General features: G+C 42.3%; 1 protein-coding gene, 1 long non-coding RNA gene and 1 pseudogene across 10 annotated transcripts in view; 1 reads left to right on the top strand and 2 right to left on the bottom strand.

The window, feature by feature from the left end:
• Positions 1-19,226, top strand: part of LOC120101910 (uncharacterized) — a 37,237-nt gene extending 18,011 nt beyond the window's left edge. Inside the window, exons 2-3 of the long non-coding RNA XR_005502949.2 lie at positions 4,285-5,353; positions 17,682-19,226. This is a non-coding gene — a long non-coding RNA (uncharacterized LOC120101910). The remainder of the gene's footprint in view (positions 1-4,284; positions 5,354-17,681) is intronic.
• Positions 1-27,521, bottom strand: part of Cstpp1 (centriolar satellite-associated tubulin polyglutamylase complex regulator 1) — a 167,909-nt gene that overhangs the window by 91,036 nt on the left and 49,352 nt on the right. For all 9 annotated transcript variants that reach the window (XM_017591556.3, XM_039104523.2, XM_063283294.1 and 6 more), the window contains one exon: positions 14,382-14,512. In XM_017591556.3, the coding sequence (XP_017447045.1) occupies positions 14,382-14,512 (131 nt within the window). Of the gene's footprint in view, positions 1-14,381; positions 14,513-27,521 lie in introns of those variants that run through there.
• LOC120102116 (U2 spliceosomal RNA) lies at positions 23,800-23,957 on the bottom strand (annotated as a pseudogene).

Here is a 27,521-nt window from a genome sequence, read left to right on the forward strand (position 1 = left end):
AGTGAGATCTGATGCAAGTGAGACACTAACCCACATAAAAAATAGTATCAAGGAGACCTCTGGCCTCTACATATGTGTGCACATGTGCAAAGAGAACAGAAAATAAGCATTAGTGAGGATGAGAACAAGAAACCAGAAATGCAGATACTCAAAAGAATTGCAATTACTGAAGAAATTAAGCAGTAACTTAGCTTCTAGTTCCATGTCTAAAAGAGCTAAAGCAAGGACTCAAACAAAATACTCGTGGACCTGTGCGCTTAGTTGTATTATCCACATTAGTGAAAATGCAGAAGTAATCTAAATGTCGGGTAACATGAAACCATAGAGAGACAAAATGTGGTGTCTGTCCACTGTGGACTATTATTGTTCAGCCATCAAGACAACTGAATTCTGAAACACATTATGACATAAATGAATTTGAAACCACAAGGTTAAATGGAACACGAATAGCTACTAAAATGAAACTGTTGTACAGTAACACTTAAGTGATATACCCAGGACAGTCAAGTAGGTAGGACTGAGGATAAAGGTGGGTGCCAGGGACAATAGCAGTGCAAGTATTCTCAAGGTCACAGAACCAGACAGGAAACAACACTTAAATGTTAAATATTAGACATGTTTTGCCAGAGTGAAAATAAAAACAGGGTCTGGAGCGATGGCTCAGAGGTTAAGAGCATTTGCGGCTCTTACAGAGGACTCAAGTTTGGTTCCCAGCACACATGTCAGATGGCTCGCAACTCCTCTAACTTCAGCTCTAGAAGCCCTGGTGTCCTCTTCAGGACTGCACATGCACTCACACACTTGTAGCGCACACACACATACACACACATAAATAAAGACAAAAAGCTTAAGAAGAAGAAGAAGAAGTGTGAGGACTTGAGTCTGAATCCCCAAAGCCCACATTTAAAGTAGCATCCAGGCATATGGCGTTCGAGACAGGACATGGAGACAGATGACTCCTGGACCTCACTGGTCAGCTAGCCTAGCCTATGCCTGGTGAATTTCCAGACCAGTGAGAGACTCTGTCTGAAACAACAGGTGTCTGAGCAACAGCTCTTAATGTTATCCTCTGCCCTCCACAGACATACATGCACGCCACACCCTCCTTCAATGTTTGAAAAGGCCCAGCCCCAGTTTCAAGATGTAATTATTTCTAAGATCTCTTTGAATGGTGATTTTTCATAGGACACCATAATGACACAGAGAAAGGGAAATGAGAATCTAGTCTGAGAAAGAAGATTATAGTTCCCCATCTTCTGAATTAAGAGTGCAACTCTGCCTTTTAGTAACTCTGCAGGAACCAAAAGGCCCTAGCAACAGTAGCAAACCCAGAGACCAGGCAGGAAGCTGGAGCAGGTGAAACTGGGCAGCTGGGGTGTGGTAAATCTGAGGCCACATGCCCTGTCTAACTGGGGCAGCTGCCGCTCCACCCTGATGAGCTGTTTCCCTACAGGAATGTGGGCATGGTATTGGGAGGATTTTCCATTCTTCAAGTGAAGTTACTCTTGAGATTTTTATGTGTAACGTTGGCATCTAAGTTTTTAAAAGCATTTTTAGTACTGCAAGCCAAAGGAAGATAACTGCAGGCCAACGCATGTACAGTTGGACAACCAGTAGCTTGTGATGTCTTTTGGAACATCTAGAATACAAAAAAGGAAGTAGAATGTGTGTCTTTAATCCCATTACTTAGAAGGCAGAGGCAGGAGGATTTTTTACAAGTGGAGACTGTCCTCATCTACAAGGTAGAGCCCTAGAACAGCCAGGGATACATAGAAAGATCCTGTCTACAAAAAATAAATAAATAAATAAATAAATAAATAAATAAATAAATAAATAAATAAATAAAAGGTGGGGGGGGACTGGAGAGATGGCTCAGTAGTTATGAGCATTGACTTTTTCCAGAGGTCCTGAATTCAAATCCCAGCAACCACATGGTGGCTCACAACCATCTGTAATGGGATCCAATGCCCTCTTCTGTTATGTCTGAAGACAGTTACAGTGTACTTATGTATAATAAATAAATAAACCTTAAAAAAGTTTATTCTCACTGATTTTCAAGGCTTGTATACAGTTAGTGAAGTAAATCATTCAAATTATTCATTTAGATGTCTCAATAGGCACTGAAAAATTAATTCAGTAGTACTTAACTCCAAATGCAGTATAATTCAAAATTACTAAGTATAATACTGCTTGTTAGTGAAACTCTTAGAGGATGAACTTCCATACCTCTATATGGCAGGTACATAACTAGGGCCATGATTACATTAGTTTATTTTGAGGCAGGATCTCACTATCTTGCCTCAACTGGCCTTTAACTCCTGGGCTCAAATGATCCTCTTACTTCAGTCTCCCAAGTTTTTAGGACTATATTTGCAAATCACCAGGGCAGACAAGGATACATAGTAAGATCCTGTCTTAAAAGAATAAAAAAACACAAAGCTCCTATAAGATATAGAAAAGTTAAGGAAAAATAGATGTTCATAGCCAATTCTGCCCTCAGATAAAAGGGATAATAATATAATCTATTCAAGAATACCTCCTCTGCAAGTGAGAGGGGAAACAGTGTGAGCCTTCATGATTAGTAAGAAACCATTTACCTACATTAGGACATAAAAATATAATTACTGGCAAAATAAGTAAGGGTCATGACCTCAGTCTCACACAGGAGACAGACATTAAGTGGTGTCATTTAAATAAACACCTTGCAAGGAACCATAGAAAATGATGAAACTAAAAAAATACATGGAGAGCTGGAGAGGTGGTCCAGAGGTGAAAAGCACTTCCTGCTCTTCTAGAGGATCTGAGTTTGGTTCCCACCACCCATATGGGCAGCTTATAACTGCCAGCAACTCTAGCTTCAGGGGATCTGACAACCTTCTGGCCTCCAAAAGCATGAACATATACACATGAGGATCATTTTATAGATATACGCACATAAACATAGACAAAAATAAATATATAGACAGACAGGACTGGTAAGATGACTCTGGGTAAAGGCATTAGCAATAGTCAGGTAGACCTGAGTTTGACTCCTGGAATCCATATGTGGCTTCCACACATGCACCATGGCATGCATGAGCATGATATGCACATGTACATGGACACACACACACCATAAAAATCCAAACAAATAAATAAACATAGAAAATTTGAAGATATGTAGAATGCTAGGTGTGGTGACTCATGCCTTTAATCCCAGCAGAGTCAGATCTCTGAGTTCATGAATAGCCTGGTCTACAGAGAGACAACCAGGGCTACAGAGAAACGTATCTTGAAAAACCAATTATCTACATCTCTATATCTCCTTATCTATAGATAGATCGATCGATCAATCTAGCTAGCCACTGGTGGCCTAATTGATTGTATTTAGATATCTTGTCTGATTATATGTACATACACACATACATATACATGCATATCAGAAGAGGAGTCCTGGAGGGTCCTAATTTAGATGAGGAAGTGTGTTAGAGAGAAGGTCCCCTCCCCTCTCCCATACGGGTATTTCCCTTATACATCCCCTTATACAGGGAATGGGGGCTTATGGACAGGAAACCGGGAAGAGGAATTATCTTTGAAATGAAAGTAAAGAAATATATCTAATAAAATTAAAAGAGAGAGAGAGAGAGAGAAGAGAGAGAGAGAGAGAGAGAGAGAGAGAGAGAGGAGAGAGAGAGAGAGAGAGAGAGAGAGAGAGAGAGAGAGAGAGAGAGAAGTTTCCCTTAAGGAGCTGACCTTTAAACGCAGCCCTGAAAGGATGAAGATGGCAACACAAGGGCTTCGTGAGCTGTGGGGGAGGAGGTTTGAGGGGGAGGGGAGATGGTCACAAAAGCATTCCAGGAATATATTTGTCTGATGTGTGTGACAGATCCAAGTAATTGAAATGCGGAAAAATTAAATAGAGGAAAAGACTAAGTCTTTGAGGGTCTGGAGGTAAAAAATCGGAGGCAAGAGACATTGTCAATTTTTTTCTAAAGAAAATTTTCTGAAGAAATGAAAATGAAAAATGGAACTCCAATAAGAGGGGCAATAGGGAGTAGCAGCTCAGGGACTTGTGTGCTGCCGTGTCTGCTGTTCCTCACTCTAGGGGAATGAGGGAAGGGTGGCTCTGGACGGAGCCTTGGCTAAGTCTTACCTGTCTGCACATCCCCTCAAAGCCACCCAACTTGATGTTAAATATTTTAGAAAAATTAGCAGACTTTTTAAAACCATGTAATTAGATGTCAAAGATTCTGATTCCTAGAATTTAAGATCTAAAAGTAGCGATTTTTGTCTCTGATTACGAAGTTACAGACTCCACAACAATGAATAAGAATTCCTGCCTAAACAGCAGGACATCCAGGAGGCCCCAGTGGAGTCCAGTATTGATGGTGTCACAGAAGCCAGAGGCCTGACCAGACCAATGACTCGCTGCAGTGAACATCTGGTAGTACAGACGTGTGGACAGAGGGGTAGACTGCGGGACACACTGCGACACACTGCAGCTTCCACATGGCAATCGTTTTCTTTTGGAAGGGGGGTTGCAAGGGCAGAAGGTAGGTATGAAGGGATGGGGAGATGAATAAAATTGGGGTGCATGATATAAATCCAATTAAAACGTTAAAAGAGATTCTGCCTAAATGCTGTGCTACACAGTGTGTACAGAATGAATCCGCCACGAAGACAAAGTCATAGTGAGAGTCAGAAGAGAAACATGAAAGAAAGGAAGAAATAAAATTGGAGATTTTATCTCTTACTTGAAACTGAGTTTTATGTAGTCTAGGCTAGCCTTGAACGACTATCCTTTTGCCTCTACCTTCTAAGAGGTAACTGACGACGTTTTAGATCAAGGCACTCATTCATTTAAAAGAAAGATTTATTCTTTGTATGTGTGTATGCATATGTCTTTGTGAGTTTGAACATGTGCATGCAGACTTGTACAGGCTCAAGGAGGGCATCAGATCCTCAGGGCTGCAGTTACAGATGGTTATGAACAACCTGACAAGGCTGCCTGGGAACTGAACTCAGTCTTTTGGAAGAGCGGCAACTCTCTTAGAGCCCTGTATCTTCGCCCCCAGCATTCATCTGCACCTTTCCCCACCCACACCTAATCAGTCCTAGTGTCTTATCGAACTCCACCTTAAACAGAGCTCCAGCTCTGCAGCCATGGCAGCCATGGCTCGCCTGTTGCCTCAGCCTTAGCTGTCAGGCACTGCTTCCCACACTTGCCAGTGACAGTGTTCCACTGGGTCATATGCATTCAGGCAGTCCAGCCAGTTTTACAAACATGGCCTGTGAATATGAGTTGTGCTGCTTAGAAAGCTTTGTAGCCGGCCAGCAAGATGCAGCATTGGATCTCTGGAATCTACACAGAGGGGTAAGTAGTTTTCTTTTGATCTCTACCCTAGAACATGTGCATGCATGTGCATGCACGCACACACAAACACACAATCAACATCATTGCCATCATCGTTGTCATCATTAATTAGTTAATTTTTAAAGCCTTTGTGACATGTACTCTTAATTAATGGCTTTCTGTTTTTTAATGTGGAAAGGGGTGGCAATCATGCTGACTCCTGCAGTGATGATTAAATGAATATGTGTAAAGCAGATTTCTCTGGCTGACACATGATAAGCATTTAGCATCATTTCCATTTAGTATGCAATGAAGGTGTTCTCTTATATGTTAAACCCTGTCCAGGATGAACTTTCTATCATTTTCCAAAGGAATCATTTTACATCATACTTTCAAAAATCTTATTTGCTGATTCTTTATACAGACTCACAGTGCTGTTCTTTGTGAACTGCTTAGTTCACCAAGTCTAATGTCCTCAAAGTCTCTAGGGCTGAGGCTGCACTTCAGGTTGGTAGAATGCTTGCCCAGCAGGCACAGACCCTGGGGCTGATCCTCAGCACTGCTTAAAACTGGGCATGGCAGTGCATGCCTATGACCCTATCACTCAGGGGCAGAGGCAGAAGGGTCATAAACTCCAAGTTATCCTTGGCTACCTACTGAGTTCAAGGCCAGATGAGCTATAGGAGTCCCATTCTCAAAAAACAAAACAAACAAAACAAAACCTAACTTAATAATCACCCTAACGGAAAGAGATTAAAGGTGGGTCAGCACCACCTCCACTCGCATTTGAGATGTTTTTATTTTTATGTGTATATATGTGGGGGTGGGGTGGGGTGTGCATATGAGTACAAGGCACCCTAGGAAGCACTGAATTGCAATGGAGCTGGACTTACAGGCAGCTGTGAGCTGCCCAACATGGGTACTGATGATTGAACTCAGATCCTCTTCTAGAGTGACACCCTCTGTGCTCCTAAGTATTGTATCATCTCTCAAGTAGTGCCTCAAAATAGCTTCTACTGATAGTATACCACTTTCACACATGGTAAAGTCAAAAGGTCATTAAGTCCAACCAGTACACATGGTACATGTACAGTCAAGTTACTTATAGACCAGATTAATGCTCTGCTGTGTTTCAGTTTTCCGAGCTAGGATTGAACCAGGGCCATATATATTCATGCTAGACTTGTATAAACCCTGAGCTACACCTCACCCCTTAATTCTATGCTTTTAAGCTGGTCTGACTCTTACCCAGTAAGCACCAAGCATATTTTGAGGTATTTCCATCTGACTGGAATGCCTGACTTTCTGTTTTCTGGTGGCTCTTTAAAGCCATGAAATATATGGGGTTTGTAGCTGGAAATTCACATATCCCTGAATAACCCTTCCCACGGATAGTCTGTCCGCAAAGCCTGGCTACCTCATCCTCCCAAGCCCCAATTTATACCTGTGTAACCCCAGAGAACTGTCCTGCTGTTTGCATGTCTCTTGCCTTATACTGTTACTGATTCTTAGATGGGAAGCCTGTAATCCCAGCCCTTGGGAGGTGGAGGCAGGGGGATTGGAGTTCATAGGTGTCTTTGGTTACATAGGAACTTTGAAGTCAGCCTGAGATTCTTGAAACTCCATCTCAGAACAAACAACAAAGGGTACAAAGTAAGGCCCAGTCACAAAATAAGTAAATGGATAAATAATAAAATAAAAGAAAGAAAAGGAAAGGAAATGCCAGGAGGTGGTGGTGCTCACCTTTAATCCCAGCACTCGGAGGCAATGGCAGGCGGATGTCTTGAGTTAGAGGTCAGCCTGGATGACAGAGCAAGTTCCAGGACAGCCAGGTCTACACAGAGAAATCTTGCCTCAATCAACAACAACAAAAGCAACAACAACAACAAAAGAAAAAAAGAAAGAGAGAAAGAAAGAAAGAAAGAAAGAGAGAGAGAGAGAGAGAGAAAGAAAGAAAGAGAGAAAGAAAGAAAGAAAGAACGAAAGAAAGAAAAAAGAAAGGAAAGGAAAGGAAAGTGCTTCTCAGTTCCCACTGTCATCACTGCTGATAAACAGCATGTGACAATAGATTGTTGTTTTGGATAACATTTGCTTTTCTGTTTGTGACATGATGACAATTCTCTTGGTAGATACTTCTATGCAGTAGAAGCACCATGGTTATTTTATTCACTAAAATATATGTATCAAATATGTGTTTCTGTTGGTAAAGAACAAAGCCCTTAGCTACATCCTTACTGGAAAGAAACAGAACAAAAGCTCTCTGGGGCTGATGCTCCCAAACAGAAGTAAAGATTTACTTCAAAAGAATTTTAGTCTTTTCTGGGCACAGAAAATTCAGATTAATCTCTCCACACTGAAAGAAAAACCAAAGCAAGGAGATGAATTTTAAAGGTCTTTTACATTTGAATAGGTCTTTCTGCTTCCAAAAGTCTAAAGTTGCCCAGATAGCAAGAGGCTTACTGTAGTGTTCATGAGATTATCTGAAACTCAGACCCAGGGAAATTAGCATCATTCAGAACTCAGTCATGCAGAAATGACATCGCATCCCTGATTGCTAAAAACTGGAAGAAAATGTTTCTTACTGGTGGGGTCAGCGCCCTAAGTTTCTACAGGTGGCTTCGTTTTAGAAATGTGCTGGGACTCCAGCCTCCTTTGCTACCTCCCAGAAGGCTTGGCCTCTTCCTGCTAATGCTAAAATATGAACATGATGCTTTAAGGAAATTATCTGCAGAAGAACAGCACGGTGCAGCTTGGCTGGGTTGGTGCTGGCATCTAACTGAGGTGGGGGGTTAATAAATCTCTTCCTTCCAAGCTCTGCCTCCAAGAGCTTTTGCTCATTCCGGATTAAAACCAGGAACTGACACACTCTGGAAGGTGTTCCAAAGTTTCCTGGAAAAAGACAGTATTAAAACTGTTTAAGGAGAGATTTTAAGAACATCTAGATACAAACTTTGCAACCGGTCTTTAAGAAATCAGAAGCTGCATAACTGAGAAGCCTAGAAATGAGTGTCCAGGCTGAAATCTAGGTCTTGTTTATGGCCTGAGAGGATCACAGAGAATTTGGGAACTGCTTTCCCTCAGCAGCTGGATACACCACAGGCAGCTGCGATTAGAAAGATAACGAAATCCACATCTGCTTAGAGTTCAAATGCTATATGATTCCCCTATGAAAGTTCCTGAAGAGGCCCTATTTCTAAATTAGGAAAAAATAGGGCTTTTTGGACTGTTTTCATAGCTATCTCCACATGCCATATCACCAAAACCAATCCAACATTCTTTGGCAACACAGATCTTCAATGAGTCCTTATGACGAACCAAGGGACTAAGAAAGGGTTGGCAAAGACAAAGTCTGGTGAAAGTAGACTTCACTTACGCACTTACAGTGTATGCGTGTCTATGTACACATAATGACCAGAGGGCCAGTTCACTTAAAAGTTGAGGCTGCCTTTCATTCTGTAAAGAGAAGGATCTTATTGCCAGTATACCAGATACTTCTTGTGCCCCAGGAAAACAGATATGAGTGATCTCTAGGGTTACAAGTCAAGGAAGCAGCAATCAAAGTAGGAAAGAAGAAAAAGCCTTGCGCAAACACAGAGGCGAATGCCAGCAGCAAACCACTGAACTGAGAATAGGACCCCCATTGAAGGAATCAGAGAAAGAACTGGAAGAGCTTGAAGGGACTTGAGACCCCATATGTACAACAATGCCAAGCAACCAGAGCTTCCAGGGACTAAGCCACTACCTAAAGACTATACATGGACTGACCCTGGATTCTGACCTCATAGGTAGCAATGAATATCCTAGTAAGAGCACCAGTGGAAGGGGAAGCCCTGGGTCCTGCTAAGACTGAACCCCCAGTGAACTAGATTGTTGGGGGGAGGGCGGCAATGGGGGGAGGGTTGGGAGGGGAACACCCATAAGGAAGGGGAGGGGGGAGGGGGATGTTTGCCCGGAAACCAGGAAAGGGAATAACACTCGAAATGTATATAAGAAATACTCAAGTTAATAAAAAAAAAAAAAAGAAAGAAAGAAAAAGCCTTGCGTGAGCACATCAGTGACTCCAGATCTACCACAGCTAGACAGAGAGCCAGCTGTGCAGCCCTCCTCCAAGTTAAACAATCCCCACTTATTTATTTCATTCCTTTTCTTCCACAAAGTCCAGGTTTTTATTAATGATTTTAATACTGGCTGAAGCATGAGACATAAGAGAGATGGTGCTCAAAAAGTAGGACACGCTTGAGAGTATGGGTGTGAGCTTTTCTAACAGGGACTCATCCAAGTTATACAATTTGATTAGTTACAAAACGAGCAAAGTGAGAGCCATGTTATCTGCTTGTTAGGACAGTTGAAATGATCTTATGAGACACTGGACCACTCTTTAAAGGTTCAAGTGGCCATACATAAAGAAGCAGAGCATTGTCCAGAGCAGCACTGGGGAGCTTGTAAACTCAATGAGAACAGCTGAACGTTACGCCCACCACTTACTCTAACACGGCGAGCCTCCAAAAGTATTTCCTGGCAGAGGAAATGACTTAGGCCTTCCCTTTCTTTAAGTTGGGATCTCTATTTAAACCAAGTTTTATTGGTTGTTTTTTGAGAAAGAATCTCTTGGAGCTCAGCTGGCTCTGAGCTGCCCCTGAGTGATAGGGTCACAGGCATGCACCGCCATGCCCAGTTTTAAGCAGTGCTGAGGATCAGCCCCAGGGTCTGTGCCTGCTGGGCAAGCATTCTACCAACCTGAAGTGCAGCCTTAGCCCTAGAGACTTTGAGGACATTAGACTTGGTGAACTAAGCAGTTCACAAAGAACAGCACTGTGACTCTGTATAATTCCTTATATGAAATAAACATGAGAGAGAGAGTGGAGGAGTTTTTCTTTAATGGGTACAGAATTTCAGTTCTGCAAGGTGCAAAACTGCTTAAAGATGGGAGGTGGCAGTGGCTATGAAATATAGTGATTATTATAAATCTGTACTAAACAGCTAAAATGAGAGTATTCCTATGTAGGGTCTACCACAACTTTTATAAAGTCAACCAATATCTTCTTTAATAAATCTGTTGCTCACTCACAATACTTGGGGGTGGGCACTGGGAACTGAAACCATGACCCACCACCTTTTAGCTAAGTAAATTTCCACTGACCTAAGCCCTGAGCTCCTTCATTTTGAGAAAGAATTTTGCCCAAGTTGCCCACATTGGCCTTTGGTTTTTCTGCAGCTCAGGCCTACTTTGAACTAGATCCTTCTACTGCAGCCTTCAGAGAGCTAGAGTTACAGGCCTGTGCCATTAGACTCAGTTCCACTCCAATATTCCTCCTCAGTTGCTCAGGCCAGAAACCCGGACCCTTACTTCCAATTCATTTGCAATCCCAAGTCTGATCATCATCCAGAGTTGACAACAGGAAGTGTCCTCCCATCCCCATGGACACTACCTACATTTACATTTACACTACACTATGGTCTATGAAGTGGACAAGCAGAATATCTAAAACTACAACATATACACTTAGTTTAAAAAAATACTTTATTGGGCTGGAGAGATGGCTCAGTGGTTAAGAGCCCTGACTGCTCTTCCTGAGGTCCTGAGTTCAATTCCCAGCAACCACATGGTGGCTCACAACCATCTGTAAAGAAATCTGATGCCCTCTTCTGGTGTGTCTGAAGACAGCTACAGTGTACTCATATATAATAAATGAATAAATCTTAAAAAAAAAACTTTAATCACTAAAAATGCTAATGATCTTCTGAGCCTTTGATGAGGTATTTTTTGTTGGAGAAGGGTTCTGCCTCAGTGTTGATGGCTGCTGACCTGCCAGGAAGGTGGTGGATGCTCCTTCCATGAATCATGACTGACATTTTTGTTGATTTGTTTTTTGAAACAGGGTCTCACATAGCCCAGGCTTGCCTTGAACTTGATATCTAGCCAAGGACAAGCTTGAACTCCTGACCTTCCAGTCTTCCTTCCGAGTACTGTCCTGGAACTCACTCTGTAGACCAGGTTGGCCTCGAACTCAGAGATCCACCTGCCTCTGCCTTCTGAGGGCTGGGACTACAGGCATGTGCCACCATGACCAGTTCCTGATGAATGTTTTTAAATGAAACTAAAATATCAGGACAAATCCTTCCAGATCCATCAGAGGATTTGCTCTTTTATGACAGCAATTGCCCTACAATTGCCTTACAAAGTAAGATATTAATTGAAATTTCTCCTTGAAATGGCCTAGAGAAGAAGGGTGTGGACAAATCTCTTTGTTAGTATCTCTATACCTAGAAGATGCATTTCAATTATAGCCATAGATCTGTTGTACATTTTGGTAAAGTATTTGTGCCTATAGTACACAAAGCTCACTTTAGTTCATGTTTATGCTTTACAGATGTCCTGGGAGTGACTGTATTGGTCAACTTGCAAATATCTGTTATAATCAATAGAAAAGATGCATCTTAGACATTAAACTGTTAGACCACTTTGAGCAGGACTTGTTCATTAGGCTAGCAGCAGCGGGGCAGAAGAAAGCCTCTAGGGAGAGGTTAGCAGGTGTGCACAGCAACATTACTGTATGTGTATTTCTGGCTGGATGATAGGAATATGCTGATATTTTAATAGTACAGGTTTGGTAAACTCTCTTAGAAACACCATGTTAGTGCATTTTGTAGTGCTGTGAATCATTTTAACTGGATCATTCAGAGAACACAGGATTTAAATTATGGCTAAAAATTCTTTTATCTTGAGGTTGCTCTTTGGTGGTTTTGTCTCCAGGGAAGGTGGGGTTAGAGTTTTTTTTTCTTTTTTTCTTTTTTTTTTTTTTTTTTTTTTTGGAGCTGGGGACTGAATCCAGGGCCTTGTGCTTGCTAGGCAAGCGCTCTACCATTGAGCTAAATCCCCAACCCCTAGAGTTTTTTTTCTAACATGCTGACTTGATATGGTATTTTACTTACCAAAACAGTCATGTATCTTTGGGATTTTTGAATTGGTGAATGGTGACAATGTATGGAAAAGTGTGGCATGAACTATGTGATTTTAGGCATCATAACTGGAACACTGTATACATATATAGGACCTAAAAGGACAGGTCACATATATTATGATCACATATATCTTTGTTCTTTTATATTTACATTTGTTTTTTATAATGCTCATGTTAACTTTAAAAAAACATAAAGGTTGCTTTCTAAAACCTTTTCCCCATCTACCAATAAAGAGGAATTACTTCTTGACTTGTGGGTGTGGGATGGATATTGTGTTAACAGGCATGAAAACATCATCAACATCTTTGTTCAGTTCCATCAGAGCTCTTGGGTGTACTGACAATGACACTAACGTTTTAAAAGGGATCTATCTGAGCTGTAAGACCTAGAGTGGGCTTATAGTGTTCATGAACTGAGTTGAAAACAAATGTGCAGCTGTCCAAGCTGTGTGCCTCATATACAGAGTACAGACAGATGTGCCTCATGTACAGAGCACAGACAGATGTGCCTCAAGTGCAGAGCACAGACAGATGTGCCTCATGTGTGCCTCATGTGCAGAGCACAGACAGATGTGTTTCATGTACAAAGAACAGGCAGGTGTGCGTCATGTACAGAGCATAGACAGATGTGTTTCATGTACAGAGCACAGGCAGGTATGCTTCATGTACAGAGCACAGACAGATGTGCCTCATGTGCAGAGCCCAGACAGATGTGCCTCATGTACAGAGCACAGGCAGATGTGTGTCATGTACAGAGCCCAGGCAGATGTGCCTCATGTACAGAGCACAGGCAGAGGAGAGTTAGTGCACTTCTCAGGGGCCCTAGGATTTTGAGAATGAGCACTGGCTTTACCTAAAGTCACAGCTGTGTCAGTCCTTACAGGAGAGGCAGCCTGTCCTCCAAACCTTTGAACCCATGCACTGACTTCTCTTGATCTATGGAAGTCTTCAACGGCATCTTCTTCCAACAGAAAGCTGTTTCCTCTACCTGAGAATCTGCTGTTTTGGGTCACCCATCCTCAGTTGTCCTTTTGTGATACAGAGGTGGTTTCTTTCCTTAGAAACCACCCTCTGCTAGCATCAGACATCTGTAGCTTCTCTAGGCCTTCAGAGCTGAAGAGAGTTGGGACCTTGCTCTGGACCAGCTATGGTTCAAGGGAATATTGTGGTTAGTTTAATCTTCTATCCTGACCACTGCTGACCACGGCAACTTCCTCCATATTAACAATAAGCTGCTTGTATATATGCTCTCTCTCTCTGTCTCTCTCTGTCTCTCTGTCTCTCTCTCTCTCTCTTACACACACACACACACACACACACACACACACACACACACAGTTGAAGAAATGGTGCCGATCGATACATACCCTTCCATGACAGGGACCTACTGCAAAGCTTGAAAGTGTAAAGAACACAAAGCTGCGAGGCGTGGTCTGTCCGCGTCCACACTATTCCTTTTACTCTCTGTACAACACCTACTATTTGCCAAGAGCAACGACTTTGGAGTCAGGTTGCAAGGGTATTAAAGAGGGTCTGTTATTTGCTATGAGATCTTCCACACTGGTTCTGTTTCACTATATAGAAGATGGAGATTATCGTAGCTCGAAGGAAGAGCTGCTATGAGGGTTAAGTGAGTTATTATACTTCATGTCCTCAGAACAATACCTGGTCCTAATGGACATAACTGTGATGATGGCTAAAAGCATTTTTGACCCAGCAGAGTTGTTTCCTCAGAATAAGGTATCCCAAAGCCTACAGTCAAACTGTATCGACAGGACAATAATAAAAACAGATGGGGGCTAGCAAGGTGGAGCAGTAGGAAGAAAGGCACTTGCTGCCAAGCCTGATGAAGTGAGTTTGATCCCTAGAACCCATAAGGTAGAAAGAGAGAAACAGCTCCTCAAAGTTGTCCTACAACCTCCAAGTGTGCACCATCATCTCCAAACGTCCTGAATGGGCCACTTTGCAACCGCATACACACACAAACACTATCCAATATATAAATGGAATGTTTTTAGAGGAAAATATTTGGAAAGAATAGAAAAGGGGCAATGGAAATGGGGCAAAATAGAGTTAAGAACACTTACCGCCATTTTTGCCTACGGTTCGGAAGCATCTCCAGAAGGCCCGAAGGAATGATGCCCTATTGTGAGGTGTGGCTTGTATAAAGCTGAATTCCCGGAAGAGAATGTGAGTTCCTTGGCATACGCTGTTAAAACTAGAAAGAGAAAAAAAGAAGAATTCATCATTAGATGAGAATCAGAAGGCTGGATCCAGAATGAAAAGGTAAAATCAGACAGAATAACTTATGAACAAGGGAGGGGCGTCTGGTTTTTCCACTAACAAAACTCTGAACTACAGATTCGATCAAGTCCTTCTATGAGAAAACCTTCATACAACCACAGTCCTCTGGAAGTTTTAAGGTTAATAGAGCATCTTTGTCAGTGCTTGGATAAACCGGTACTCAAGTCTTCTGGGGAACACTCCCTCTCTCCACCTGGCACCACAAACTCCCTGAGCAGGCCTTGCTTCCCTGAACACATCCACGGTACTAGGAAACTAGCCCAATCTATCCTGCCTGCTGCAAGGGTGACAGGGCTGAGGACGGGCCTGGATTGTCATCTATTTAAGGGGTAGTGCTGTACTGTATACCCCAACAATAACGCAGAGACAGATCCTATGTACCACACGATATAAAGAATTCCAAAGGAACACTAGAGACATTAAAACAAGGGTAGAAAGTGGCCCCGGATGAGAATATGAAGCCAAGCCCCAGGGCCATGTGAGTCACTGTTTAAACTAGGCCAGAGACAGGAGGGAAAAATGTATTCTGTTGCCTTTGGGTTTTCCTGCCAAAGAAATAGAGGCTGTAGAGCCCAGTGTAATCTGAAAATGGAAATTCCATAGGAGTATAGGCAATTATCCAGTAATCATCACCACCAAGGGCAGCCTTCAGACTCCAGAAAACTCCTAAACTCCCTCACAGGAAAATGTCAAGTGTAAAACATGTTCAATGAGGGACATGAGTAAGTCCAAATTCCAGTTTTCATTTGGGTGACCATATAAAAAAGGAGGGTACAGATCACTGACCTGAACAAGAAAACTTTCAAGAATCATCTAATACATTTCCTTTCTCACAGACAAGCCCCCTCAAGGGACATTGTCTATTGTCTTTAACGGAATATGTTATCATTTAGGATAGAATCAGCCTTCCTAATATTAACAGTGCTGCAATGAAATAGCAGATTAAATTCTCTTTTCATAGAAAGCTACCACAGCAATCAACTTTTAATACACTACAGGGTCAGCTGGGAACATCTGGCAAGATGTGGTGTTAGAGGTCTTTAAAGCTATTGAGGGGTTAATCTGCCGTGAAGTTTATAGCAATACCATTGTCATCTTTCAGAAGGAAAATGAAAAATACAGCAAATGAGCCAACAGAGGGAAATGGAGCAGACCACATTTCCAGCAAATGGAGTCTAAAATGATAATAATGTTCCTAAATGTATGAAGCTGCCCTGAAAAAAAAATGGTCCCAAAGTGTCTTTTATATTCAGAGAGAAAGAAAGTTAGTGTCTAGATCATGGTCTATACTGTGACTATGAAGGAACTAATGATGGTGAAATCATATCCTTAGTACAGGATTTTATTTTTAAGAGAGAGAGAGAGAGAGAGAGAGAGAGAGAGAGTGTGTGTGTGTGTGTGTGTGTGTGTGTGTGTGTACATGAGACAACAGGTGCCCACAGAGTCAAAGGTTTTCAATCCTCTTGGAGGTAGAGTTACAGGCAGTTGAGAGTCACCTAATGTGAATGCTAGGAATTAAACTTAGACCCTCTGCAAGTATGTGCTCTTAACTGAGTCATCCCTCTAGCCCCTCAGTGTAGTCTGAAATACTACCTCAAATGCAACATTCTCACGTGCAATAGTTTCTTGGTGATTCTATTTCCAATGCAGCACAGGCCCACTATCTCTCATTTATGAACCTCTAATACAATATGCTTTCTCTATTTTAATTTTTAAATTAACTCCTTATTTATTTATTTATTTATTTATATATTTATTTATTTATTTATTTATTTATTTGTTTATTTGGGATGGAGGGAGATTTGTGTGCCATGGCATCCATGTGGCAGAGGATAACTTGTGTGAATCAGTTTTCCTCTAACATATGGGTTCTAGGCGTAGACTCAGGCCATAAAATTCAGTATGGAGCTAACTTCAGGATGGCTGCTCTTACTGTATACAAGTTCGGTGAGACGGATATTTTGGGTCTCATTAATAAAAGATAATGGTATCTTTTATTTGGAGGGATTTTGTAATAAGGTTTTAATAAAGTGGAATGGAAGAATCAACATGGAAACTACCACTAATCTTTGAGGAGGTACAAACAAAGCACCACTTCCTATTTCCTGGATTGTCTATTAGGAAGGAAGGAAGGAGAGAGAAACACGTTGGTGAAGCTTTGGAGCATCTGGGGCCTTTATACACTGTTGATAAAATACATAGTAGCCTTTCTTGAAAACAATTTTATGGTTTCTCAGTAATTCCAGTACTAGTTAATATGTATATCAGAGCATGTAGCGGGAGCCTCTTCCACCCCGGTGCTCCTACAAGGAGATGAGAGACAGGAAAATGCCCAAAAGATTGTGGGCTACCCAGCCTGGCTATGCAGTAGAAAATCAACAAAGAGACTGTCTCAAACAAGGTGGGAGGTGATGACCAACACCCAAGACTGTCAGCTGACTTTCACATGCACTCTCTTGCACACTGTGGCCACAGTCATACACACAAACGCACACAACAAATACAAGAAGGGGAAGGAAATTCTTAAGCAAAATGAGGCTGTGTCTACAAACACCTTCAAGGAAGAGACATGCTTTTTAAATTTGGTGTTTTTACTTAACATTTTTTTGTTGTTTAAAGACCATTTCTATGCTTTCTTTGTCTAACTAAGGCCCCCAGCCATGCTTACTGGCTATTTTCCTTCCATCAGTTTTCCTCATGTAGGCTGAGATGTCAGTGCACAGGCACATCTTGAATGAGAGGTTTTCCTGTCACTGAGGAACAAAGTCATCCAGATCTTACAGAGGATGACGTCATACTCTATAATACCATGATGATATCACAGACTCTGGCACTGAATTCCTGCACATTATGAACCATGGGGTATTTAAATTTCACTATGAAAACTCATTCTTTCAGTTGTCGGGTTTTGCTGAAAGACTGGAGTTTTGTTCTTCAAAAAGTTGGCAAGCCCTAAAGATATGTTCCTCTGTACAAATTGGTCCCTGAAGTAACAATTCCTGGATTTGTTCTTTCCTTCCTTGTGAAACTCAGACAGGCCTAAAGCTCTTAAATGTTTTCTTTGCACTGCCTATCTACTACAGAATTTGGCAACAGTGACCTGATGAGAGAAGTCGGCGGAGCGTGACCACTCAGCCTGTGCTGCAGAACCCTGATGCGGTTTAGACAACACACGAGCACAAGCTGCCTCACCCCCACTGCTCCTTCTACAGAGCTCCAAAGCCCTTCCCAGACATGAATTCAGCCACCGTGTTCCTCACTACTTCTCTGTCCTGTGGCCATGTGTGAGCTGCTATTCTAACGTGCAGTATACCTGCTGTGGGAGAAAGTGAGCAATGAGCCTATGTACAAGGATATTGATAAAGGTGATTTTAATATGTAGTGCACTTGGAATGAGCTTCTGTACACAGATATGAATCAGGAAAGCAGTTGAATTCATTGACTGCATTCTCTGAAGCAACAAAGAAGTGTGAGTGGTCTAGAATACAGAGACCCAGCCAGCTGGATGGCTTTGCAGGTAAAAGCATCTGCCTTCAAGACTGTCATTAACCCCGGATCAACGTGCTATGAAGAGAGAACTGACTCTGGCTAGCTGTCCTCTAGCCTCTAAACGCACTGCATGGCACTCATATGTATGCACACACACACACACACACACACACACACACACACACACACACACACTCTAAATCAATCAATAATGTGATTTAGCAAAACAACCGAAATCCGATGCCTGCCACACTGCAGGTGCCTGCTGAGCCTCTTTGTCTCCGTGTTGTCATCAGTGGCTTAGTTACAAGTGCATATCCAGGATCTTAGGCTTCTAAAATAATTCCCGACTGGGCTATGGAGAGGAGTGCTCTGACTCAGCAGGTAAGGAGCACTGACCTGAATTTCATCCCTGAGATCTATACATTGGAAAGAGAGAACTAACTCTTGAACGTTGTCTTCTAGGCCAGGCATAGTAGTGTACATCTTTAATCCCAGTATTTGACAGGCAGAGGCAGTCAGATCTTTGTGAGTTTGAGGCCAACCTGGTCTACATATGTGGTCCAAGACTTCACATAGACCTTGTCTCAAAACCAACTAACCAAAACAAAACAAAACAACAACAACAAAAAACAAACAACCCCAAAACCAAAAAACATTGTTTTTCTGACCCCCCCCCCATGTGTCATATACAAAAATGTAAATGTAAAACAACAACAGATTTTGGAAGAAATTCAGTAGGGGCTTTGGAATTGGTTCTAATGCTTCGTCTTAATTCGGCTCCCAAAAGCCACACTTCCAGACCTGAGGGTCCCTTCTCCGAGCTGGCTTCAATTGGTAATAAAGAATTGCTGTATAGCCAATGACTGAGCAAGGAGATGAAGGTAGGACTTTTAGATTTTGAGGACAAGGAACCTAGGGAGAGGCAAGAAGAGGAGAACTGCCAAGACTCGGAGGCAGAGGGATTTAAGAGCAATAAGAGAGAAATCATCCAACAATGTAGGTGGAAAGGGAAAAGCAGCCTTTCCCCCATGGGGTGGGGGAGGGGGCTGCCCGGATGCTAACAGGGCAGCAGCATAGATAAAATAGAAATTTAGAAGGTATTAAGCCAGGAATACTGGAGGGGAATGTTTACTAGTCACAGGGAGGTTTTGAAGTGCTTAGCCATTGAGCCAGTCAAGGCATATCAAAATTAGCGCTCTCTCTCTCTCTCTCTCTCTCTCTCTCTCTCTCTCTCTGTGTGTGTGTGTGTGTGTGTGTGTGTGTGTGTGTGTGTGTGTGTGTCTTTCATTGGTGAAGCCAGATCTCCTGGGTGGGTGCAGCACTCACCCGACCCATCTGGAGCCAAAGCAGATTAACTAATTCACCGCTACAGGGACTAATTCAATCACTGTCTCACTGTATCGGCATAGGTGAACCAATTCAGGAAATCTAGCTGTTACTGTGTCAGATGCAATTCATAATTTCTGAAACAGTGAAAGACTCAGATGAGCCTATCAGGTCTCTTCTGCCATAGCTTAAAGCACTGGCATTCAAACCAAGATTTATTTTTCTGCCAAAGTAACTACCATAGCAGAGTTCATTTTCAGATTGTGATATTAGTGATATTATTTTACTGCATTGAGAAGAAAAAAACTTATGATATCTCACAGGCCTTAAGAGCTATAGAAAGTCTTTGTAGAGGAAAGATAAAGTCCCAGTTTCTTTCCTTGGTCACTTCAAATGCAGTCATCTTCCTAAAATAGAAGTGGAATAAAGCACTTGTCACAAATAGGCCTGCTGCTAAGGGTAGAGGAGCCTGTTTCCATACAGGTTAACTCTGCAGAGAGGCTGGGCCAAGGTACTTAGTTCTCACATGCTGCTTCTCTTCGAGAGTAAGCTCTCCCTGGCAGGATCTTGGCTTACAGTATTCTATGCTGATTATTTTGTATGTGTGTGGGTGTGTTTCTGAGTGTTGTGAGGACACCCTGTAAGAATAGATTCTTTCCTTCCACCACAAAGATCCAAGGAATGGAACTCAGGCTACTACCGGTATGCTCCCTACAGGCAATCAAGCTTGTCAACAGGTTCCTGTATCCACTGCCACTTCACCAGGTCAGGGCCTTTGTTTATAATAGTCAAATTCCTGAATACACTGCCATTACACCAGGTCAGGGCCTTTGTTTATAACAGTTGAATTCCTGCCAGGGCTTAATTTTTTTTCTTTTCCCCCCTTTCTTTGTCATTATGTGATTATGGGTGTGTGGGTGTGAACATGAGTGCAAGTATCTTCAGAAGCAGGAGAGTAGGTCTTGCATCCCATGAAGCCAGGGTTATAGGTGGTTGTAAACTGCTCAGGGTGGGTACTAGGAAACGAACTCAGATTCTGCAAGTATAGTATATGCTCTTAAGGGCTAGGCCAACTCTCCACTCCTCTTTTTTCTTTAAGACAGCCTCACTATATAAGCCAGAATGTTAAGATGCTTGTGTTCTCTCTATATCTCTCTCTGTCTCTCTCTCTCTGTCTCTCTCTGTCTCTCTCTCTGTCTCTCTGTCTGTGTCTCTGTCTCTCTGTGTCTCTGTCTCTGTCTCTGTCTCTCTCTCTGTCTCTCTCTCTCTCTCTCTCTCTCTCTCTCTCTCTCTCTCAGCACTTGAGTGAGAACATGACACACATGTGGAGGTCAGATGGCAACTTTCAAGAATTGGTTCTTTCCCAAAGCAGAGTCTCTTGTTGTTTCTGTTATGGGGCACATTCCAGGCTGGCCAGCTACAAACTTCAGGGCAATTATCCTGTCTTCATGAAGTTCTGAGGCTGAACTCAGGCCGTCAGTTTGTACACACACTTTTACCTACTAAACCATCTCGCTGCCTCTATAATGTTCTTGAGTTCACAATCCTCCTGGTTCAATCTTCTGAGCACTGGGATTACAAGTGTGCACCCACACATGCACACACACACACACACACACACACACACACACCTGCTAGAGTTTCAAACACCCTTTGAAGTCTTCAGACTTCCAAACACATCCCTTAACACCCGGCATGCTAAAGCCCATGCTGACTGTCTGCACACCACCCCCTTCCCACTGAGAATTCGAAAAGAAGCAAGCCCATGAAGCATCAGCTGGGCACAAGGGGACACTTACAGCTCTGATTAGGTTGGTCACTCAGTGCAAGCAGGACAGGGAAAGCACGCACCTCAGAATGGGAAATCAACAAAGCACTGGGTATTACTGACTCTATACTCTAAAGCAAAGGAAAATATAAAGTATAAATATCATGGTAATTAAAATGCTTTTCACATGCTGTATTTTAAAATCAGGTTGCTTTGATGTCCTTTGTCTTCTTACAAGGTCTTTGATCTTTTTACCCAAGGCTTCTGAAAGAGCGCTTGGTGGTAGTGCTTCCAGGACCTTGCCTAGTTTCACTCAAAATCCACAGTAATTGTGTTTCTAGTTTCTCTGGGGAAACAAAACGTCCTCTAACTGTGCAGAAGTGCCTGGACACGGGCTGCTTCGCCTTGGCGTGTTTTCCAGGACTCTGCCTCACCACACTCTCTGCTGTGCAAGTCTTGCACACCTTTTAACCCTGTCACCTCTTCTCTGCATTCTGTCCTTAACACACACACATCTCTCTTGTCACCAGCTCTCCGTGTCTATGTTTAGTGTTGCAGGTGAGGATCTCTTCAGACATCTGCAAATCCTCCATTTCCCTCTGATGGGATTCTTCTCAGCCAGACCTCATAGCAGCTTTTCTCTAGTTTCCTACCAGAGCACCTACTTTGCATCTAATTTCCTTCTTTCCTGTTCCATCTTTAGCTTCTTCAGCTCACTGCTAACACAGTCTTTGCTTCTGCCTTGACGCTGCACATCTGTTCTGCACTAAAACCCTTTCCTTTTCTTTGGATGTGCTAGAAATTAACCAGAGCCTCACACATGCCAGAGAAGCACTCCAGCACTGAGCTGCACCCTCGTTCCTGAGCACAGTTGTTCTGAGACAGGTTTTTGCTACACAGCCCAGGCTCAGGGAAACCTGAGAACCCATTGCTTCAGTCTCCTGAGAGCTGGGATCATTACAGTCCACTTCTCCACGTCCAGAATATCTTAAGGCGAATTTCATTTTATTTCTTTTGTGTCTGTACCTGTAACTTTTAGGTCATTTTAGATTATCGTTTTGTTCTTACTATAAACTCCCAAAAGACTCCCATTATTTCCATTAGTATCATCTAAAAATTCCACTGAAAATCCAGTACTACAGGTATTTGTGTATGGAGGGGTGTGTGTTTTACAGTGCACTGTGAAAGTAAGAAGACAGCTATTTGGAGTCAGTTCTTTCCTTTTACCATATTGGTTCCAGGGATTAAAATCAGATCAAGCTTGACAGCAGACACCTTTACCCACAAAGCCAGTGATTTCCAACTGTCCTTATGCCGTGACGCTTATACAGTTCCTCATGTTGTGGTGACCTCTAACCATAAGATTATTTTTGTTGCAGCTTCATAATTGTTATTTTGCTGTTTTTAATCATAATGTAAATATCTGTGTGCTCTGATGATCTTAGGCAACCCCTGTGAAAGTGTTATTCAACTTCCAAAGGGGTTGCAACACACAAGTTGAAACACTGCAATAAGCTGACTAGCTGGCCCTCCAATATTATTTGTATGAGGCTCTAAGATATTATAAAGCCACTTCCTCAGTAACAGCCTGTTTAAAAACTAGAAGTAAGCCTGGCATAGTGGTCTACACCTTTGACCCAAGCTCTGAAGGTAGAGGCAGATCTCTGAGTTCAAGGACAACCTGGTCTACAAAGCAAGTTTCAAGATAGCCAAGGCTACACAGAGAAACCCTGTCTCAAGAAACCAAAACAGCAGTGAGTATATGGAACCTGAAAAGGCCACCTCCTGTAGCCAGGTGGGAACCCCATTAGAGAGATGGGGACACCAACCCACCCACAAAACTTTCAAAGTCTATCCTGTGTACAAGAAATACAGGGGTGGGGGTGGAGCAGAGACTGGGGGAATGCCCAACTGGCTGGTCCAACTTGAGACCCATCTCATGAACAAACACCAATCCCTGAAACTATTGATAATACTCTGTTGTGCCTGTAGATAGGAGACTAGCATGACTGTCCTCTGAGAGGCTCCATCCACCAATTGACAAAAACAGATGCAGAGTCCCACTGCTAAACATTGGACAGAGCTCAGGGACTCCTATAGAAGAGTTGGGGGAAGAATTGAGGGCCCTGGAGGAGATAGAAAATCCATAGGAAGGTCAACAGAGTCAACTAACATGGACCCTTGGGGGATCTCAGAGACTGAACCACCATCCAAAGAGCTATTCCTAGGACCATGGGCTGGACCTAGGCCCCCTGCTCATATGTAGCAATGTGCAGTTTAGTCTTCATGTGGGTCCCCCAACAACTGGAGGGGACTATCCCTAAAACTTTTGCCTGTCTGTGGAATTCATTCCCCAACTGCCTTGTCTGGCCTCAGTGGGAGAGGATATGCCTAGCCCTGGCAGAGACTTGATGTGCCAGGATGGTGAGATATGGCAAAGCAGCGGGAGGCTCTACCCTCTAAGAGGAGAAGAGGAAGGACGATGGGGGAGGGATATGTGAGGGGGGACTAGGAGGGAGGATAGCAATCGGAATGTAAAATGAATAAATAAGTTAGTTAAAACAACAATAAAACCCCTAAAAGTATTAAATTGTCAGATTTCTTGGTTCAAAGTCTAGTCATTCTCAAACCATCATCTTTTGTTCTTATCAAGATTACATGATAATACATGTATGAAAAAATCCTCACATGAATGTATTAGTAATAGATCAGATCATGTTAGATATAAGTCATCATTCAACACTTGATCTTAGCCAAAAGGCCGAGAAGCGATAATAAGTCATCATTCAAAATGGCAATAAAGTGGAAAGGTGGGCTGTGCTGAGTCCAATCTTTCCTTCCTGGGTATCATCTGAACCTGTGGATCATACTTCTTGGATATCATACTTCTCCTGAATCACTCAGCTCCTGCTGTGGCTAGGGTTATCTTCTTTTTGTTATTTTGTGCTTATTGGCCCCAGACTTAGTCTCACTTCCACAACAATTTCTTTCAGGGGCGACCTATACTTACATCCTAAAGCCACTAATAACCGTATGCATCTTTCAAGCACCCATTTTTCAGATGTTGGTTAAAGCTCCTTTGTGTGTGTGTTGTTTTACCTTTCCAAGCTCAAGTCCATTGCGGGTTCAGCAGATTAAACTCAAGCTGCCAGGCTTGGAAGCCTTGATCATAACTCTGCCATGTCAGCAGCCTGGGCATTCCCCACACTCTGCTGTGGCTGCGACAAGCATTCAAGGCAAGCACATAGGAGAAGGATGAACTGTGGACTCCTAGCTATTTAAGATGTCCCAGACCAGCCTGGGCTACAAGTCCCTGTCTCAATAACACCAGAGAGCGCGCATAGATAGCAAATCTCATGAAATCCACAAGGATGGCTACTTCTCAGCACTGGAAAGAGCTCATAGGTGCAACTTTTCTAACGCACACAATGTTCAGAGTTTAATTCACAGCACAGAAAAGCAAAAGAAAACTATTTTCCTACCAACCTTAACAAAAAGATCTCCTTAGGTAAGGGATTAAAAGACAAGTGGCAGGCAATTCATGCAAATAGTAATATGCATAAACACATCTAAGAAAACAAACCACTGGTAGAAGCACTGAGTAAGCTAGCAGTCTCACTTCTGAGGACACCGTTATCAGGAACGAAGACAGAACCTGGAGCTCCGTGATACAGCAAGACTGGCTGCCAGAAGCCACGCAGGCTTCCTGATTTCTGCCTTTTCAGTGCTAGGGTTTCAGCTGGGCACCATTCTGGGCTTTTATTTTTTTTTTAAAGATTTATTTATTTATTATATATAAGTACACTGTAGCTGTCTTCAGATACACCAGAAGAGGGAATTGAATCTCTTTACAGATGGTTGTGAGCCACCATGTGGTTGCTGGGAATTGAACTCATGACCTCTGGAAGAGCAGTCGGGTGCTCTTAACCGCTGAGCCATCTCTCCAGCCCGTTTTTTTTTTTTTTTTTTTGGTTCTTTTTTTCGGAGCTGGGGACCGAACTCAGGGCCTTGCGCTTCCTAGGTAAGCGCTCTACCACTGAGCTAAATCCCCAGCCCTTATTTTTTTTTAATTTATTTTTAATTTATTTTTTTTTAATTTATTTTTAGGTAAAGTAGAAATTTCTGGTTTCTTAACAACTCAGTTGTGTCACGACGTGATGTTTTTCTGGAAGCTGTCTTGTGAGAGGATATTTGATATTTTGCTTAAAACAGACACTTGGGAGGGTGTGTGATGTTTAGAAAGAATATAAATGGAACCCCACAAACAGTGAGAGGCTCTTGCATTGCTATACTGTACACGCTTCAATTCTTCTCTGGTCTCCACTGGTCTCCACTTTGTCGAGAAATACGCATAAAGAACTTTTCGTGGTATTCGCCGACTCTAGCTGCATGCAGATTCAGCAGAGCCTTACTGTTTTGTGTTTGGTGTTCACTACTGAATTGTACTGCTGGTATCCTGACAAGGAAGAGTGGAATTGCCCCAAAGAACTATTTTTAAACAGGTCTACAACCCTTTTCCTATTAACTGTCTTTCTCCCCTACCTCTGGTCAGTGGGCTAGAGGAGAGGTTGAAGCATTTCAGAAGCTACATAAAGTGGGTTGTAAACCGAAGCTTACACGAGTGCAGGTCTTCATGCTCACAGAGGCAGCACTTTACCAACGGAGTCGTCAATGCTAACCACGCACATGTTAGAACAGATCTGGAATGGAAATGACTATGTCGGGCTGGGAGGTAGCTCAGTTGGTAGTGTGACTGTTTAGCGTGCAAAAAACCCTGGGTCCAATCTCTACCATCCCAAAATAAAGGGTGGTGTTCATGGATCTAACCCTCAGCATTTAAGATGTGGAGGCAGGAGGATGAAATGCTCACATTCACATACCGGAGAGAATAGCCAAGCCAAATCTTACTACTTCCTAATCTGTATGGTTTAGGCCCGATGTGTAGAGTTTTGTGTCTCAATTCCCCACCCCCAGCCCCTGAGACTGGTTTTCTCCGTGCAGCTCTGGCTGTCCTGGAACTTGCTCTGTAGACCAGACTGGTCTTGAACTCCCAGGGATCCTCCCGCCTCTGTCTCACAAGTGCTGGAATTAAAGGTGTTGAGATACCACCACCCAGTCTTCAATTACATTTTATTATTGGTTTTTAAAAAAATCTTTTTCATATAGTATATTTTGATCCTTCCTTCAGATTCCCCTCACCTTTCTACTCAGCCAACTTCACATTCTTTCTCTCTCTAAAAGGCAAGCAGGCAAACAAATCTAAAACCAAAAAGACAAACACACACACCAAAAACACAGTCCATTTTGTGTTGGCCAACAATTCTTGAGCATGGGCCTGCCCTTTAGTGTCACTGATAAATCCAGTGTCACTCACTGTAGAACCAATTGTGCCTCTCCCAGAAGGTTTCAATTGTCCTTTGTTATGGGTAAAACTTGGTGTACCCACTTCCTCTTCTCCATGCTAGGCTCAATTATTTTTTTAATTTCTAAGATTTTACATTATTAGTTTGTTGTGCATAAAATCTATGAAAGTTTGACTTTTCTAAAAATATTAGTTTTAGGACATGAGTACTTTTCAAGAATCTACATGGTATCTGGCTGTAAGAGATAACTTTAAAAATGGACACATAAGAGATGATAGCTTTGGCAAGGTATGAAAAAATAAAAGCAATTTTCTTCAGAAGACCTAGTATAGAATAAGATGGGGTTCACAATGGGATATTTCTTTTCTTGTCAAAGTATGGGAGAACTATCATTACAACATTATATATTTTTTCATTTTTTATTTCTGAGGAGGGTCATATGTTATTTCCTAGGCTGGCCTTGAATACATGGTAATTTCCCTGCCTTAGCCTCCTATATGCAGAGATTACAGATGTGAATTAAAATATTTAGCTGTTGAAGTAGCTTTATAATGAGATGGTAAAATATTTTAAAAATATTTGTTGACAGGGACAGGGCATTAATACGACTCTGTGTAAAGGTACTTGTCGCTAAGTCCGATGACTGAGTTTGAACCCCAAGATCTACACTTTAGAGAGAACTGACTCCCACAAACTGTCTTCTGATCTCTACACACACACACACACACACACACACACACACACACACACACATGCCACATATGCATGCCTTCATTCAAATAAATAAATGTAATAAAAACCTTAAATTTGGGGGGGGACTAAATGGCATATTTTTATATACTCCAAATCCCTTCATGGGACACTACTATCTTTCATCTGGAATGTTGTGATGTAGTAACAAAAGCTAATTTGTTGGCTAAGGGAGTGCTATAGTTTCACTGTGCTGCCCACCCCAGGCTTATGTTGAAGTTTAA

Source organism: Rattus norvegicus, chromosome 3 (genome assembly GCF_036323735.1).
Source record: "Rattus norvegicus strain BN/NHsdMcwi chromosome 3, GRCr8, whole genome shotgun sequence".
In the NCBI taxonomy this organism is placed as follows: domain Eukaryota; kingdom Metazoa; phylum Chordata; class Mammalia; order Rodentia; family Muridae; genus Rattus; species Rattus norvegicus.